The sequence below is a fragment of the Erithacus rubecula genome (genome assembly GCF_903797595.1).
Source record: "Erithacus rubecula genome assembly, chromosome: 24".
In the NCBI taxonomy this organism is placed as follows: domain Eukaryota; kingdom Metazoa; phylum Chordata; class Aves; order Passeriformes; family Muscicapidae; genus Erithacus; species Erithacus rubecula.
In genome coordinates this window covers 5114628-5134109 of record NC_136676.1, presented here as the reverse complement: position 1 = coordinate 5134109, position 19482 = coordinate 5114628, and the positions used below count along the sequence as shown (strand labels likewise).

Sequence of the window (19482 nt, the reverse complement as noted above, 5' to 3'; positions counted from 1 at the left end):
TTTCCTGGTTTAGACCAGACATTGCTTGGAATAAGAAAATCTTTTAATGTAAAATGCTTTGGTCTCGATGATAGCACAGTCTGTGTTCTCTTTATTTCAAAAAATTTGCATGTGTTGTGAAGGCATTCAAATGTTTCTCTGACGTTTGTTCTGTGACCCTGTTCTAACTGCACAGCAAGAAACTCCCAGAGAAACAAAACATTTCATTTGATGGAATTGATATCATACAGTAATTAGGTACTGGTTCTGAATCTTTAATGGTCTCAGATGGGAGTATATTTTTCTTCTAAAGAAAGCATAACCTGGTGAAGCAATAAGCTTTGCTCAATTTGATGAGGCAATTAGTGAATTAGTTGATCATCCTTAGCTGTTATCTTCAAATTTGCTCTGTCTGTTGATCAGGTTGTGAGGAATAGGTGATGTTCAATGGGAGGTTTGTCTCTAAGCACTGAATTGAGCCCACCCTGCAGTGTGAAGGTTTCCTGCCCTGGGATTCCCCAGAGAAATTATCTGACAGGCATTTTCTGGGCCTCAGCACTTGCCCATCTTCTCCCTTCTGATATGAGACAGAGATTTGTTGATAACCTGCACTTGCCAACAGGAAATAAGAACAGAAATGAGAGTTTCTTTTAGGATCAACCTGGCACATTCCCTGCAGTGTCTGCCCTGATAATCCTGTGTTAAAGCACAGTGGCTGCAGGAGGAATTGCCCTCCTGTAAAGTGGTGTAAATACATGAGGCCCCAGAGGCTCTGCAGTAAGTGCTCCTCAAGTGCTCCTGGATGGGTTGCTCAGGAGATGAGAGCTCAGGGGACACAGCTACTGCTGAAAACCACCAAGCAAACAGGATAATGTTTTATTGAAGGTAAACTTGAGCCAAATCCCAGAGTCGTTCCTTAGATGGCGAGGACCATGGGATTCATGCCCTAAATGAAAACTGTAGAGGATTGTGTCAGATCTTGTAAAGATCTTGATCTTTCTGCAGTAGTGACTGAAATGCAAAGATGGTGTAGGGTGGAAACTGCAGGACAACTGAGCTGCAGCAGCTGGGGGCTGTGAATGAGAATCAGCATTTCCAGGGTGGAGAGCCTGAGTGGGGTGGGAGAAAGGTGACTCTGAGCATTGCACAGCACCTCAGGATGGGGAGGTGCAGGGCAAGGGAGCAGCATCCAACAGCACAAACAGGTTGGCTCCAGCTCCTGCAGCCAGGTGAGGTGAGGATCCAGAGCAGCACTCAGGAACCTGTGTGAAGTCACTGCCTGCAGATCCACCTGTGATCCTGCTTACCCTGCCCCTCAGCACCATTCCTTTCCTAGAGGGGAGACTAACTTTTTCCCAATCTTTTATCATTCCTGTTTAATTAGATTTCAAGCTCTCAAAGGAACAAATTGTTTTATTCCGTGTATTTCGGTGGCATGTAGGAGGGGCAGGAACTATTCCTGGTTGGAATTTTTAGGCAGCATCCTCATACAAAGATGCTGAAATTCTTCTCCAGGATTTAGACAGAGCTCAAAGGTCTGTGTCTGTCTTCTGTGTTGTGCTTTGGGACACAGACTACAGTAATGTGCATTGTTTCCTAGCCATATCCCATTAACTCTGCATTAATATTTCCTTGCAAGTTAAAAAGGTGGAAAATATATCATCTTTGCCAAGAAAAGGAATTAAAAAGAAATCCAAAGAGAGCAGCTTGCCTATTTTTATCAGTAGCTGTAGACTTGCTTTCTAAACTTAAGCAAGTCTGGGAGGATCCCATAACAATGTGTAGGATGCTGAATGGACACAGGGGAGGCATTAACATAAAAAAGAAGTTGGGTTATTTTCCCTTCCTAAATGAAGCAGCACCTCACTGACATTTACTGCCTACTGCAATACATCCCAGAGGAAATAAAAGTGAATTATCCTCTGTGCTCCTTTGCTGACATCCACAAGTTTTTCCTGCAGTTCATTTCTGAAGCAGTAAAGCAGAAAACATCCCCAGGTCCTGCCTGAGAGCAGGGAGGCAAAGAGTTAACAAACAGTTATCCCAGGTGGCTGAACACTTGAGTTGCAGGGAAAGGCAGGGAACATTCATTGAGCTCCTGTGCTGGTTTCTACCTGGCAGCAGCTCCTGATGCTCAGGGAATAGAGGATGAGGCTGCTCAGAGCACACATCCCTGGGATGCTGCAGTGAATCCAGGGGCACTGCTCTTCTCCTCATCCTTCACAAGAGTCTTTGGAAAGATCAGGGATGTGCAGATGCTCCTTGCTGCTTCCTCTGGTGTTTTTACTTGAATCTCTCACTGGAATATGGATGATGCAAGCACAATTAAATGCCTCAGCCCAGAAAAAGGTAAGGGGGAAATGTTTATCTTAACCACCTTTCTGAGGGAAATTAGTTTTACTGTAAAGTGTAGTTTACAAAGCTTCCTTGGGCACTTCTTTTCTGTTATTCAAACTTGAATGCTTTAAACAAATACAGCAGGTTCTTAGGGGAGCCTTTGCTGTACCTTTGCCTCCTACTATCAGTAAAGCTTAAATAATAAATGTATCTCTAATGGCTGTTTCCTCCTGTATAAAGTGTGCAACGAAGGAGTGCACCAGGTATGTTCATGTTCCTTTTCTGCTTGCTTAACTAGCTGCTGTCACCATAAGAAAGGCTTTCTATTTTTAACCAGAGACCTTCTGCTACCCACATTAGAAGAGAGAAAAGAGACTCTAGTACTGTTGTGAGTCAGCTGTATTGTTTTAATTTTTTAAAACAGATGATTTGCTACTCATTAGATGCAGTTTCTTTACACCCATCCAACAGGAAGAGTGCACAGAATCAGCTGGGGTTGAAGTTATCCCTGGTGGGATTAAACCAGGGGTAAAGTCAGGGAAGTGCCTCGAGCTGGGAAAACTGTGCTGCAGTGTCCTGCATGCTGAACTTGGAGCTCATCCCTCCTGTGCTGATGGCTGCTGAGGGAATCTGTGTACTCAAGACCAATTCTCAAAAGCCCAGTTTTTATTTTTAAAAGCTTTATTTCCTCGTGGATTTACTCAGGAAAAGCCTGGAGAGAGAAACCTTTCCCTGTGATGTATTTTAATTGACTCCAGTGCCCGGCTGCTTGTCTCTCTGCATTCTGTGTTCTATGCCTGTTAGGCATGTGGCTTTACAGGAGTTATGCAACAAGTAAAGAAGGATGTCTTGGGTTCTGTGTGCTCAGAAAAGCTGCTCTGGACACTGATGTCACACCCTGGTGTCTTTGGGAAGGCAGAGCAGTGTCCCTCACTCCCTGTGTTTCCAACTGATCAGTGCTTAGTGCCACATTCCTCAATCCCTTTTGAAGGAAATGCTCCTCAAAGTTCTCTCTTCTCTTCTAAAAATCATTTCTAGATGAAAACTTTACCAAAGTGGAAAAGTGCTTGGCTGTAACTTGGTGTTTGGTATCAGAACCAAACCTTGTACCCACGAGCTCTGGTTTGGCTTTGCTGTGTCTTTGTTACTAAAATAACAAAAATAAGCTCCAGCGTTGCCATTCACTGAGAAAAGGACAACAGGTAACTCAGACAGGTGTGGCTGTACCTGGGCAGTCACTCCTCACTGCAGCAAATACTGCTCCAGTAACTGAAGCAGGATGTGGATGTGAAAATTGCAGCAAATTGACTTTAAAAGGTCCCACTCTAGAGCAGAACTGTAATTAAAAAAGAAGAGGGTGGCCATAAAACATCACATAGGAAAAGCTTTTGTTGTACATAGAAATGGCCATAGTTTTATGACCATTTTGGAAATAGTTTTATTTATTTATTAAATTAATATCAAATCCAAGAATACTTCTGGGCTGCAACAGATTTAATGAATCTGAGAAGTATGCAAACAATTCAGGTAAGTAATGAGAGAGTCTCCATGTGCATCACAACAACAGACAAATGTTAACTAGTATTTCCTTGGAGATTTGTTGAGAATGAAGCAGAGATAATGAGATGCATTTGGGCATTGTCAATATTTATTTTAAAAAGCAAAAGAGCAGATTTTAAAACTTGGCATAAGAATTTATTTACCTGTACCATATTGCTGGCATAGAGGCTGGAGATTTGGGAGCTTTAACTGAACAATGTGCTAAATAGGGAGAAATGATTTCCTATATGCAAGAACTTTTCTTGTTCCTGGGAAAGAAAGTGGCTTTCTTAAATCTTCAGAACCTGTAAATTCCTTCCCATTTCTCATCTCACCCTGCCCTCTGGCATTGGAGAGCCTTAACATGCTTTTAATGATTGCATTTTCTAACAGAAGTGTTTCTGAAAACCAGAATAGTTTGGTTGTGCAAATGTCGTGATGGAACAGCCTGAGTATTTCTGATCCAGTTATTGGAGCAGGAATTGTGTCACCCAAAGTCCTTTTGGCTTCTTCCTACTGGGTTCACCTTCCAACTTCTGAAAACAGGAATGAGAGAGGAAGGCTGAAGGATCTCCCTGCAGATCACCCAGGTTGCAGGCACCAGGTTTATTCCTTGCTTGCACTAGGGATGTGCTGAGGCTGAGATTGAATCCTTGTGATGAAACCAGCTCAGTGTTTCTGCCAGGTGGTGTCATTCTAAACCAGTGAGTGGAAACACCTGGAGAACAAATGGGGCTCTGAGAAGAGCAGAGGTTCCATGGGCAGGGGCTCCATGGGCTGATTTTAAAGGGTTCCACCTTCTTGCTGTCATCTGTAGCATCAAAAGGAAATGGGATTCTCCTCCCACTTGTATAAAGCCAGTCATGATGCAACTGAAGCCAATAATTCCCAAGTGTATGGAAGCCTCCAGAAGCCTTCATATGATGATCTATTCAAACATTCAAAAAGGCACCAACATCCAAGCTCTCAAGGCCTTGGTGTTCCAGTGACTTTCCACTCTCCTTTTTTCTGGCTGACTAGAGGCTAAAGAGTCATTGATGGTGATCTGAAATATTCCTTGCTCCCAGTAATTCTGAAATGTTTAGTTATCACTGAGGAAAGAACTGGTGCTGTCAGTGCTGTTGGGAGAAGAATGGGCCATGTCCTGAGAGAAGGAACTTGTCTGGGAAAATCCTTAAAAAATGTGGCAGTCAGAAAACATCTTCCAGTGGAAGAGCTCATGAGATGTGGCTGCAGAATTTCAGCCTCCAAAGTGCTCCAGACTCCCAGGAGCAGCATTTGCACAATGTCTCTCACTGGGAAGATCAACACTCAGGTGCTCTCTGGTTCTCCAGCATCATTGCTCCTGATTTTGCCTTGTACTGAAGATGTTGTTTGTGCTGGTCTAACCCTCAACTAGAGATGGTTTCCAGATGCCTCATCTTCAACTTGATTAAAAAAAAAAAAAAAAAAAAAAGAAGTAAGGAAAAATTGCAAAGAAAATGTCACATTAATGCTAAGTGGACAACTTCAAATTAACTGGTACCATACGTGCAGATTGCTGTGATTCATATCCCTGCTGCCCCTGACAATCATTTGTGGGGAATGTGAATCCAGCCCAGCCAAATGGGAAAGCTTTCCCACTTCAGGGAATTATAGAGGGATAATCTATATTGGCCTCTGCAGGATGATCAATACTGGCCTCTGCAGGTCTAAAGACATTATGTGGCAGACAGCAACTACATTTTCTGGCATGATTTGATCTGACATGGAGTGAATGTGGACCTGCCAGTATGAACAAAGTCCAGAACCAGTGTTAAACGTGGATCTCTGTGTGATATTTTCCTGAGAGCCCATTTTTCCAGTTCAGCCAGCGAGCTGACACTTTCATCAGCCTTCAAATGCCTGCTTATCTTCTGGCTCTAAGCCCTGGGGAGAAATGAATCTGTCAGGATGCTTTGTTTCAAACTGAGGTGGATATTGGAGGCCGTAGCAAAAGATAGAAATACATTTCCTGTAAGAGTCCAGGAGCAATTACTTTACTTCCTGTACATTTACCTGAGCCCTGCTGAATCCAGCACCAAATGAAATTGGGCAATCAGCCCAATTTGACCTTGCTGTGGGCTCCAGCTCAGCACCCTGCACTCTCTGAGCTGCTTTCTGCTGCTGGCCTTCCCCTCAGGGATTACAGCAGGTGGTTCCTGCCCAAAGGAAAACACAATTATGGTCATCTTCCAATCTCCCACAAAGACCTGCCATTGGTTTCTGAGATTTACAGATGCTGGGTTCTGTTGAGTCAGAAGGAAAATTTAAAGAACAGTCTCAGAAGGCTGTCTCTTGGATGTCACAGAAGCTGAGAAAAGCACTGAATGAAGACAGACTGAGTTATTCCTAGAGCCATTGCAGCTCCTTTTTTTCCTCATCTTTCATGGAACTGGTCTATATTTGAAGGAATAGGGAGTCTGTCACATATTTCAAAATGTACATGGCACAAAAGGAAGGTCTAGAAGAGTTCTGAATTTATACAGATAGAATACATTAAAATTCATCCCAAATGCAGAAGTCAAATTTGTGAGTTAAAATCACTTTGTGGTGATTCATCTCAGTATCAGGTGTCTTTTCTGAATGTCTTTCAACCTGTCTTGCATTCCTGTGCCCATTTTGCTTTGGATTCTTGAATTCTTAGAGGGGTTTTCCTAGAAGGAATAATCATACTGATGGATTGCTTTCCTCCCAACCTGCCCTAATCTCCCTCTCTGTGTTTATGGCCCATGGCCCTGAACAGATGGTCAAGCACTGAAAGACCTTTAAATGTAAAGGGTTTATGATCTTACTTCAATTAAGTGTGTAGGAACATTTTCTTATACAAGTTGGTGGTTGTAGACAAGGTGACCTTAGAGCACCATGGATAGTCTTAAATTCTTCATTTTATGCTGACTTTTTTCTACAGCTGACAAAATTTGTTTAAAACAACTTTGCAATATAAAGGCTTCAACAGCTCAAATCACAAAGCCTGCTCTCAATTAAAATAATTGCATCATTTTTTTTTTCCAGATGAGGCCAGGAGAACTAAACATCATGGCATGAGGCAGAGTAATTGTCATTAAATTAGTGCTCTTGCTGCTAATGGGCCCCTGTTCCACATACACTCTTTTGAGTGAATGAAATAATTTAAGGGATTTCACAACTGGCTCATTTTAATAATGGGACTTTTTAAACAGTTTTGGGGAGCCCTGGGAAGGTTCATGGTTGTGGTTGCAGCTGTCCCACTGTGAATTCCAGCATGGAAAGGAGCACCAGGAAAATGTGAGGTTAGAGCCTCTCCCAGTGGAATCAGTGCCTTGTCAATGGGTGGATTCTGAAAACAGGTGTATTTCAGACAAGCTAAATAACCTGTTGAATATGCTCTGAGCCAGTAAACAAATTTATACTTGTAGGCCTGGGAATAACCTGAATTCCACTCGATCTGGGCAAGATGTGCAGCCTTAATCTGGAGGGGGGATTACTGTGCTTAGAGGTGCTGTCCAGATGGTCAGGCAGGCTCTGCCTGTGCCCATGGCAGAGGGCAGCAGGGTGGAGCTGGGCTAGAATTAGGGAAAAGGCAGCTTATGCACAGTTGGGGTAAGGCTGTGGCCCAGCAGGTGCTCTGGCCTTTCTGAGCCAAAACCATCTGAAAGTGATTGGTTCAGTCAATTCTTAATAGAACTAATACAGATGTTTTTAGTTGAAAGACAAAAATATAAAATGTAACAGTGGATGTCTTCTCCATCAGCATCTGCTGCCCAAATCTCTCTTCTTGGGAAGAGCCCACACTAAAAACATGGGCAGCTGTTGCAAACAGCTGTGAAAAAGCAGAGGGTGCATTGGAAACACAAAGGCAAATGACTCCAGCAGAGAGAAGAGAAACTGCAGCTGAGCTGGATGGTCTGGCTGCCCAGTTCTTGCTGCTTTAGACTTCCTGGGAGCAGCATTTCTGGGGAAAGGGAAGAAACATAAATCACATGTTTAGAAGTAGTGAATTAATATCATTCACCTTTGGTTCATGAAGTCCACTCATCTCCTGCTGCTTGTGTTTGTATCCATGTATGTGGGGTTTTGAACCTTAACTGAGAGTATTCCTGGCTTGTATTTAGTGAGATGTATTTGCATTTGATATTTCAGAAGCATCTTTGCATTTAGTCCTTCAGAAGGTGGTAACAGGCTAACTCCCATGAAGATCATGGGCTGGGGTAGCTAAGATGTGGTTGTAAAGGGTGTTTTTACAGTTTTTACAGGTTTTCTGACAGGGGTTTAGAGCTGAAAGTGCAATGGGGAGGGGAAAAGTAAATGAGAGAGAGAGGTGTGCCAGAAGGCACCAATCTCTTCTGTTTCCTCCTTGTATTTTATGACTCTGTTGTTGGTTGGCAATCATTTTCTCATGATTCTACAGCCATCAGGATTAAGATTTCCCTGGGTGAGCAGTGGGAAATGGGAATACCTGTATCAGAGCTCTGTGTATCACTAGTAGCTGCCCATGAGTGTCCCAGTGTTTTAGGGCCAGCCTCTTGTGACAGGGTCAGTTTGTTAATCTGCTAAACTGGGTCTGTGGAGTGTCCATGCAAAGGTAGAGGAGTGCATGGCTGGGAAATCACAGGTCTAATCCTGGTGGATTTGCAGGTCAAATGCACTGCCAGCTCTGTAACATTCAATGTCTTTGGCAGCCAGGATATTGAAATTTCTAGTTTTGGTTTTTCTACTTTGAGGGCTGCAGCTGTTTCCCTATGTATTACATAACTGTTCACACTCTTCCCATCCCTCAGCAGCCAAGTGAATCCCTCCATCCTGAAGGACTGCATTAATGATGAACCCATTTGTCTCAGGAGGATCTCCATCCTGTTCCCTTTTCTCCCTCTTCCAAACCATATGTGTGTTGTGCTCCTGTGTCTTCCTCAAGATGTTCTTTCTGTGGGATGGAGTCTAGCTCCTCTGGCACTCTGAAAGTGAATTTCTTCCTCTGCAAGTCTTTGACATTCCAGCATTGTTCAAGTGTTCTGAGTTCCATTTTTAGCTGAGCCACAGGCCAGCCTGGAGACTCAGACATTGTTGGTTTTAAAATCTATTTCGTGGCTTGAAAAGCCTTTGTTACACTCAGACAATAATAAGTTCCTGAAGTGCTGTGGAAAGAAGTCTTTAATCTCTCTGTTGTGTCAGGTGAGCAAGATTTCTCTGAGGATGTCAAGTGAGGCAAGAATAGAAACCCATTTCAGTGGCTTAGGTCCTAAGCCCTCAGCTCAGTGTGCTTAAGAGTTGGGAGAGGGATTGTGTCCACTTTAACCCTTCATTATCCACTGTTCCTTTTTTATTATCCAGTGTCCAACATAATAAATGAAAGACCCTTCTGAAAGATTTTATATTTCTCTGTTTCTATGATGATTTTCTTAGGAGGCCTGAAGGGGTGTATGGATAGTGCCAACTGAAATAATTTAAATTAACTTCTGTGTGCTCTTAGGATTAAAAATCTAACTTTAACTTGAATATTGTAATAGTTCTTTTCCAGTGCTATAAATCATTGGCACTTCTCTCTTCTCAAATAAAACTAAACCCACATTTGAAGCTCCTCTTGTGCAGAATTCTAATTCTGAACCATGAAACCAATATCTTGAGCAATGCTGTAATGGGAGTTACATCTCACTCTTCTCCTCCCTTCCCCTCATGCCCAGGTTGATATCACATAAATGAATGCAGACTCTAGGATGTCCTGGTAGAATTGATATTTGAATTTTGAAGGGAGTACCTTCAGCATTCTGTGCCAGACACTGATTTTATTGCATGTACAGCCTGGAAAACTGCAAGGAAACCTGATTAATACTGCAAGAGAGGGAAAAAGGAACTAAACAGCTGCAATACTTTGGGTTTATGCAGAAATTTGTCTTAACTGTGTCTCCTTGTAATTGAGATCTTCCAAGTTTAGTTCTCTCTTCTTCCCTGTGAGGTACAGCCCTGACATTCCAGCCATTTAAGGTGTTATTTCTAAAGAATGGACATTACACAAAGATATTATGGGTTTATTTGAGGAATTCAGAGAGGCAGGTGATAGAAAAGGCAACAAAAATCACAGATCCCAGCTCTCATCCTGGCCCAGGCATCACATGAAGAAAGGATTAAGATCCTTAGGACAAAGTTCCCTTTGTTCTTCCCTTCAGGGCAGGATGCATTTTTCCTTCTGAACATTTTATAGGAGAAGTTGCTCTTTCCCTGATGACAGTTTGCAGTCATCTCACTAAATTGCTCTTGAAAGATGCCTTAGGAGGGTGGAAGGCTGTGGTTGAAATGTTTGAATAAATAGTGGCAAGAGTGTACATAGCATCACTGCCTCCCGTGGTGCAGACCCAGTTTGGTTCTAGTTTGGAATTAATTTGTGGTTAAACTCTGAGTCAAGCCCCAGTATAAGAACTCTGGGCATAGGTGGTGAAATAAACAACTTGTAATTGAGAGTGAATCATCTCCAGAATTAACTACTCCAAAGCTTTTTTCAAACTGTGAAAGGAAGAGTAGGAAGCACTTAATAAATGTGTTTTTAAACGAGCAATTTGTGTTTAGCTCATCAGGGTAGAAGCATATGAGGCTCCTTGTACAGATCACAGATGGCAAGAGAGGTTGTCTATAATATTTAAAACTTAATGTAGCTTAAGTAGTTGTGATAACCTAAGTGACAGATTTCTGTATTTGGAGTTCAATGGGTGCATTTCAAATAGAATGAGGTAGTGACTTAGTGCTTTTTAAAAATTAATCCTCACCTGCTTTTATCTGTCAGTCTTGGAGCCCCCTCAGTGCTCCTGGTTCTGTTGCAGCAGTTCTGGGCACAGGAGCTGCCTGGTTCTACCCTAAGCAAGATCTTCTGTGGCTGTGTCAGTTTGCAAAGACATCCCTAAATAGGTTGTGAGATGGAAAGATACCAGGGAAGAAAGAGAAGGAGGAAGAGGAGGAAGACAAGAAGATGAAGAAGAGAAGCAGAAGAAGGAGGAGAAGAAGAATGCACTTTATTGAAACCTTTTTTTTTTTTTTTCAGCTGTAGCATGTCACCTAAATCCCCTGACAGGATAGGGCAGGAGCACAGCTTTAGGATTAGTGCGTATGATGGATTTAGGATTTGAAGCAAACATGTGTTGCTGTGTTTCCATCGTGTCTGGTTTTTGCTGCCTAGGGAGAAATGTTCTTTCTTTTATCAGAAATGTCCATTAAAATAGTGAGGAGAACCTTCAGAGAAGAGAAGACTGGCATGAAGATATTTTGAAGAGCTGTATGAGAAGAAAATGTGATTATTATTATTTTTTTTTTTCCAGCCCTGGAAATAGACTGAAGAGCTTATGCAGCTGGGCAGATCCACAGTGAAAGGCAAGGGTGGCTCAGGAGGGCAGAGAGAGCAATGGATTGTGCTGTTAACTGTGCATTATTTACTGCAGGGGATGGTGTTGGTTGGTTTTGAAGAGCAGGTGGAGGCCTGCAAAGAGTGGGACCTGCAAATCTGTTTGTAACCAAAGAAAGGAAAGGGTTTTCTCCTTGTGGGAGTTGCTGTCAGGAGGAGGAAGCAGTGGAGGAGCCAACAACTAAAAATTGTTGTAATGTCTTGATGATGCCAAGCAGTTGGGAAAATACCAAAGGAAGAGGAGAATCAGCAGGAGGAAAAGAATATCATCAGGAGGCCTTGCTGTCCAGAAATGGCTCCATCTACATGCCAAATTGCCTCATGGTCCATCATGTGTCTTCTTTAAAATTCTTGAACTGAAGCCCACCCAGTCCTCCAACGTAGTCATAGGTACATCACAATAAAAAGGATTTTATTGGGATTTTAATGTTCTAAATCAGGACTGTGAAGGAGGCCTAAATTAGCTGAGAAACTGCTCTGAAACAACCTGAAAAATACTTGAAAAATACCACTGGATTTTGGAAATCAATGGCTATTTTCTATTTTTCTGATAATATTTTTATTTTACTACATGGAAAACGTTTCCTACAGAATTTTGATACCTCCTAAGACCATCAGTGCTTGTTTTCAGTCCAGCTCAGATATGGATATCTCAAAATCTCCCTTGCTCCAAAATAAGTTCTCAGTGGCCCGTCTGGCTGAAGACTTTTTCTGGGTTGGTGGCAGCATCGTGGCTTCTCCAAGATGGAAAATCGGCCACTTTGGTAAGATGCTGGATCCCTGCACGGGATGAAATGCTGACATCTTTAAATCTTTCATGTTGAAATCTTAGTTAGTGGCAGCATCTTTGCCAAATCTTTGTGTAGCAGCAGTGTGGGGAGCAGAAAGGAAGGAAAGGCAGCCCTGGTCTGGTGTTATGTGGCTTGGTTGGTATGCAGTTCTTTTTGTCTTCAGCAAGCCCTCACTTATAATTTCAAGATTGATTTGTGTTCTTCAGGACAAGCTAGAGCAAAATTGTACATTTTGACATGTTCTGTCCTTTTAAAATATTCTGTTGCATAGATTCAGTCTCCTTCTCCTTACCCACAGCAAGACAGGTTTGCCATCTGCCAGTATTGCACACCTCTAAACTCTTACATTTTATTTGTATTTTAGAGTTTTAAAAATGAGCATTTGGAAGTTTCTCTGCTGTCTTCATCCACACCAGGTCACTGGACTGTTTAGAGGTTGTTTTCTGAATTCTGATACACAAAATTCTCAAGCTTCCCTGTGTCTGTGAGAAGGATCCCCTTTGGGTGCTCACAGCAGCCTTTCATTTAAATAGCTAATAAACCCAGCAAACCTAATTAGAGATGGCCAGAGAAAACAGATGTTCTAGTAAAAGCTCTTTAGTAACAATCATCTTGAGCCACTTCTGCATGTCCAGTGAGGAAATCTTGACCAGAACCCCCTGTTCCCTTGGGACAATTTTTTGTCCTTTTTGTCTGTCAGCCTCATTTATCAAAGAATATTTTTTTAGCAAGAAGGTTGGACACACAGATAGCTTAGCAAGTACTGGGAATTTCTGCAGAGCTCAAGAAACATCATCCAGCTCTGCTTCTGCATTTCCCTGGATGCAGGTGGCTGATGAAGGGATGGAGAGCTGACCTGGAATCAAGCCCCTGATTTCCACAGGGTTAAGAGCATCTCTTCTCCCATTAACACCTCATTTATTCGGGGTTGTGTGATTTAAAGATGGATTCCATCATCTCTTGTATACATTGTCCCAACTACTGCTGACAGAATTACAGAGAAATGTTCTTTTCCAAATAGACTTTCAGATTTTTTTGGTGAACGAGCAGAACAGTAAAGAGTCACAGGCTACAGTGAAGCTTGAGCCACTGAGAGCCAAAAAGGGGGAGAAGGCTGTGCTAGGAATAAGATGGTTGGTTTAAAACCTGTTCATTAGTCTGGAGGGGTCCAGAATGAAACAAATGAAGATTAATGAGTTTGGATATGATCTGTTTTTTTCCTGGATCCAGTGTAGTGATGTGAGTGAGCCTGGTGCACCTGGGCCAGGAGCACCACAGACAGTTCATAGGCAGGATTGGCAAAATATCCTCTGGGCTGTTCAGCTGGAAAGAATTCCCAACACACTCTGCTGGATACATTATGTACTTGGATATATTAAATATTTTATATCATTATATTGATATATTGATTTTAAAAAGGATTTGATGCCTCCTGTCTAGAAAGAAAGTGATATTCCTGGCAGGAATGGCTGGAGCCAGTCAGCTCTTTGGTTTATGTATTGATGAGCCACTTATAGCTGAGAAACCATTTCCAGTGAGACTAAAAAAAAATGGGGCAGTCATTAAGTCTTCAATGGATTGGCAGTGCTGAATGTGTGACAAGTGTGGGAGTCCTCTGTTTGTGTGTGGGACAAGCTGTTTTGGTTTGGGGATATTTTAAGGGAACAGCTTGCCCTTCTGCTGCACGTGTACTGGGGGGTTTCTCTGGGCTCACAAACATCTTCTGGAGGCCCTTGAGAGAAAAAAGCTGCTGGAACCTGTTTTCCAACAATCTGTGGTTGTTGTGAGGCTCACAACTGGGATTCATCCTCCAGATGTGTTCATGGGGCAGAACTCAGCAGAGGGGTTTGATGCTCCCTGCTCACTGTCCCTAGGTCTGGCTGGGCAAAGGTGTGACAACCTGGGGCTGCCTTGAACCCAGGGATGTGGATCTTTTGACAAAGCTGGTCCATGTACAAAAATACTCAATGACTCAATCTCCTGACTTCTTTTCATCCCCACATGCTAAAATACTCCCACTCCTTCACACATTTATATCAAACTCAGAGACTCCTAAAAGACAATAATGCTACTGAACCATAAATAATTAATTTGCAGACACCAGAACATCTTTCTAACAATAGGCATGAGACTGCTCTCCTTTCCCCCCCTTGTTTCAGGACAAATTGTAGGGTTTATGGTTTGTGTAGTTTTGCTATTTATTGTTACTTAAACACTGTGTATAGTAAATATAAATGTTATTAAGCAGCATGAGAAATCACTGTGAGCCTTTTTGCTGCATCAGGTGTGGAACTGGGTGTTCCATGTTTCTATTCCCTGCTCTGACAGTGCTCTGTGCTGCACTACAGAGATCCATCTTCTCTCCACGATTTTTTTTTTTTTGTCCAGATGCAAATTGAGGCAACTCATTAGATCAGAAGAGAGCTGAACATAAGCTGAATTCTGAAAAATAAAAAGGAGCTAATGAAGTGCAAAACAGAAAAGCTGTAATTCAGCCTTAATTGAAGATAGTTAAGAGTCATTTCTTCAAAAACCTGATTCATTGCAAGATTGGGTGATTTTTATGTGAAGTGTAGAAAAGAATCCTTAAAGAAGAAAGTGAACAATGGCAAGGAGAAGCAGTTCTACTTCTCAGCAGTGTGCCCTTTCCACTTGCATGCTGTGAAAGACTTCAGAAAAAACCTGTATCATTTTCTGATTGATATAAGCACCACTAGGATTTATTTTTTTTCCCTTCCAGTCTCTGTAGTGCTCTAAATTTTCATTCTCACAGGGGAGGGATGTGAGTGAGTGCCACACACAGGGACAGGTGTGGAGGTGTCCCTGCTCCATCTCCTGCCTCTCCTGGTGTCCCCAGCCAACACCTCTGTGTCCCTTTTGGGGTTTTATTCCCACTGCATTGCCAGCATCCAGAAAAGCTGCTGCTCTGACACAGGGAGGAAGAGATTTTTTTCTTTCTCCTTTGCCTGTGTCACCAGCCCCAAAAAGATGGCAACACTGAAATACTGGGGCTGGTCACAGATCACCCAATCCAAATATTATTAAAATTAAACAGCAGGGAGCATATTTCTACTTCATGCAAAAGTGTTTTGCAGAGAGTGTGTTCTTTTATTTTGGTGCTTCTTCTTATGTTCTGCTTTGTAACAGGTGTGATCTTTGATACTTTCCCCATTTCTACTCTTCTCTTTTCTTCCAATAAGACTATTTACTGCTATAATTCTCAAAGAGGAAGTTGGAAATTTAGTGTGATTTGAAGTGTATGTGATTAGTGTTCTTTTATTACCTATTTTGATGGAATTTTTTTTTCCAAAAACCCTATAAACTTTGTGAAATGAAAATTCCGAATTGGAATGAAAGCAGATATTGAGAAGATTGAGTGTCTGGGAGAGGTTGGGCTGAGTTTGGATCTGATGCTGCAGTGGATTCCAGTGATGTTTCTGGCACAGCACTTTATGGCTGATACCTGCTGAATATTGATTTTCTCTAGAGGCATCTGTGACTGAAGCCAAGGGCCCAGCTTTAAGAAGTAAAATGTTACATGAGGGATTATCTTGTTCTCAATTCCACACCTTCTCTTCATGAATATTTTATGAACATGGACAATGAACTTTACAGAATTGTGCCTTTAAATTGAAATTTCCTTTTACTATACAGGTCTGCTTTCAAATGAATCTATTTTGCTGAACCTTTTCCAGAGTAAATTAATTGACTTTTTCTGAACATGAGCTCTAAGGCACAGAAACATCAAAGCTTTTTTCCCATTTCTTTTTACTTACCTTGCTTTTGCTTTTGTGTGAGAGGTGGACTTGAATCACCCCAAAGGGATGTCTTGGTGTTGATGAATTTTGGAATATATGGAATGAGTGTTCTCATTTGAACACAGTTGACTGATAAAAGACACCTGACCTCAGAATCTCCTTGCATTTATTTATGAACTACAATGTGCATTGCATGTATTAATTTTCATTCTTCAATCAAAAACCTCAGTAGTAATTTCCACTTCTCATCTTTAGCTCTGAAAAAAAAAAAAATGTGTTGAACACAGTAATAGTTTTAATTTTACTTAAACAGATCAGGCAGAAAGTCAGAGGAAAATCAGGTCACAGGCTCTGCTCTGTCATCAGGGGAAATAAATGGGAGACTTGGCAGAAAATGTGAGTCTGCAGTTATTCCTGGGACAGAGCCAGCTGCTCACAGTTGGATTGAAGTTGTTGAGCTGGGTCCTTGCAGCAGCTGGAATTCAGAACAAGGCTCTAACCCTGCTCCCAGGGGCTTCCAGGGCCAGAGCCTGGCTTGGCAGCAGCTCCTCAGGAAGGACAGGATCCCTGCAGAGCAGAGCTTCTCCCAACACTTGGGGCTTTTAGGGCCATGCCTGCACTGTCTGGGATGCTGCCAAACTCACAGGAATGGAACAGGTCCTGAGGACCAGAGGCAAAGAATGACACAGGTGAGAGGCAAAGAATGACACAGGTGAGAGGCCTCCTGCTAGGAAAATGTGGGTTTGGGGGATCTGGAAGATGAAAAATCTGTGAGATTCTTGCTAAGCAAGTCTGTAGGATCAGGCTTAATCCATAGAAGCAATGGGACCTTGCTGGCCAAGGATTTGCAGTTTCCAGGTGAAATTTCATCCTGTGTCCAGCACATACATGATGTAGGAGCTCAGATTTGAGATGGTCTTGAGAAAGGTACATACCTTGTACTGATTCCAACATATGAACATTTTATATACATCAATAAGGGAATGAAAACTTTCACATTTACAGGTAAGTCCACAATCACCAAGAATCTTTTCTTTTGGATCTTTATACCTGACCTTGTCCTTTGACTCCAACTGTTCATTTGGCAGCTGCTTGATGTGTTTTCTTACTATAAAGGCAATTGCAAAGGGAGCAAGGCCTGACTCACTGCTCTCACTTCATTCTCCTCAGTGGAAAGATGCATGAGCTCCATGCAGGCAGGCACCCAGATGATCAAACTCCGTGGTGGCTCCAAGGGGCTGGTCAGATTCTACTACCTGGATGACCACAGGTCGTGCATCCGCTGGAGACCCTCTCGCAAGAATGAGAAAGCCAAAAGTGAGTGTCAGCCACAGAACCTCCCCCTGAGCCCTCCTGGGACCTTGTCCTCTTGTAAACCAACAGGAATGAAGGGTCTGCCTCAATGGGAGGTGTTGTGCTTGACTTTAAAGGGCAGTGAATGACTTTATGATGGGTAATTTATGAAGCTGAAGTTGCTGTGCAGGTTGCAGGGGTGTGGTGTGCTGTAAATGAGCTGGAGGCAACCCCTGTGTGAGCCCTGCAGTGTGACATTTGGGCTCTCCCTCCCTGGGATTTCTCTGTGGGATGAACACACCTGCCCAGCCCAGGGTGTGCTCAGAGCCATCAATGAGCTGCCCTTCTGTGCCTGCAGTTTCCATTGACTCCATCCAGGAGGTGTGTGATGAGAATGCCCAGGGTGTGCTCAGAGCCATCAACGAGCTGCCCTTCTGTCCCTGCAGTTTCCATTGACTCCATCCAGGAGGTGTGTGAGGGGAATGCCCAGGTGTGCTCAGAGCCATCAATGAGCTGCCCTTCTGTCCCTGCAGTTTCCATTGACTCCATCCAGGAGGTGTGTGATGAGAATGCCCAGGGTGTGCTCAGAGCCATCAACGAGCTGCCCTTCTGTCCCTGCAGTTTCCATTGACTCCATCCAGGAGGTGTGTGATGGGAATGCCCAGGTGTGCTCAGAGCCATTAATGAGCTGCCCTTCTGTCCCTGCAGTTTCCATTGTCTCCATCCAGGAGGTGCGTGATAGGAATGCCCAGGTGTGCTCAGAGCCATCAATGAGCTGCCTTTCTGTCCCTGCAGTTTCCATTGACTCCATCCAGGAGGTGTGTGATAGGAATGCCCAGGTGTGCTCAGAGCCATCAATGAGCTGCCTTTCTGTCCCTGCAGTTTCCATTGACTCCATCCAGGAGGTGTGTGAGGGGAATGCCCAGGTGTGCTCAGAGCCATTAACGAGCTGCCCTTCTGTCCCTGCAGTTTCCATTGACTCCATCCAGGAGGTGTGTGAGGGGAAGCAGTCAGAGATCTTCCAGCGCTATGCTGATGGCAGCTTTGACCCCAACTGCTGCTTCAGCATCTACTATGGGGACCACATGGAATCCCTGGACCTGGTGTCCTCCAGTGCTGAGGAAGCACGGACCTGGATCACAGGGCTGAAGTACCTGATGGCAGGGATCAGTGATGAGGACAGCCTCTCCAAACGCCAAAGGACCAGAGACCAATATCCTTCCTGTGCTGCCTGGGGGCTTCCCCAGCTGTGGAGAGTTTTGGATAAGCTCAGGATTCCTTACAGTATTTGCTTTGCTGCAAGTAAGCACCAGGCTCAAAGCAGTTCCCATTGTATTCCCTGTTTCCAGAGACAGGATTGTTCTGGGCAAGATTTGGAGATGAGTGACTGCAGTGGACTGCAGAACACACTGCATATTCTTCAGTCTCACTCCCAGTGTAAAACCATCCATTTAATTTGGTGATGTAACTCTGAGATTCACTCAGAAGTTTTTCTTCTGTGCTGTTAAATGGGCACAGAACATATGTGGCATGTTGAGCACAGCAAGTTCTCTTACTGAACTAACATGAGGAGAGTTAGATATTAGCTTGACCTTTCATTCCCAGTCTCATTTGCAGTGTTTCCTAATGTGAAAAAATAATATATCCATGATGTTCAGTAATATCCTTCAATATTCCCTGCTGTTCCTTAACTCCTGTTCAATGTGGTTGAAGCAGACATTTGATGAGGCAGATAAAAATGGGGATGGCAGTCTCAGTATTAGTGAAGTGCTCCAGCTCATGCACAAACTGAATGTGAACCTACCCCGACAGAAAGTCAAGCAAATGTTTAAGGTAAGAAATTTTTTCTTTTCCTGAAAAAGAAAGGATTGAACAGGAAACCCAGTAGGAGAGATTGCAAATACTTCAGCAGCTGGTTTGTTTCCACTCTGCTGAGAGATACTACACAGCCCATTTGGTAAATTGGAAAGAGCTCCAGAAACACGTCACAGATAAATTGTTATGCACAGAAAAAGGCAACACACCAGGTACCTTCTGGTGTTACATAACATGAAAACACACAGTACCAAGGTTGCTCTTTTGCTACACCTTTTTGATCAGAAACTCAGTCATGTTTCCTCCTCTGATTATGTTCTCTCTAACAAATCTCTAACAAATATTACCTAATAAAGTATCCAATATCCTATTATAGCTGGTACTAATAAAATATCCAGCATGCAAACTTCTGATTTTTGCTCTGCTAAGAGCTGTTTGTTTGACATTACATTCTGCTGACCTTGGCCCAGTTTAGTGAGCAACAATGGAGATGTGTAGCTTTTGTTATCACAAAGTCCCTGCAGGGACCAGCAAGCCTTTATGTGAAATCCCTGATGATTTTTTCTTTACTTGCAAAATTAGTATT

The 19482-nt window shown here is 42.9% G+C and overlaps 1 protein-coding gene across 1 annotated transcript in view; it reads left to right on the top strand.

Annotated features, from left to right (window-relative positions):
* Positions 1–19482, top strand: part of PLCH2 (phospholipase C eta 2) — a gene marked incomplete at its 3' end in the record, with an annotated part of 65945 nt that overhangs the window by 20547 nt on the left and 25916 nt on the right. Inside the window, exons 3-5 of the mRNA XM_079326173.1 lie at positions 16959–17105; positions 18051–18294; positions 18785–18914. Of these exons, the coding sequence (XP_079182299.1) occupies positions 16959–17105; positions 18051–18294; positions 18785–18914 (521 nt within the window). The remainder of the gene's footprint in view (positions 1–16958; positions 17106–18050; positions 18295–18784; positions 18915–19482) is intronic.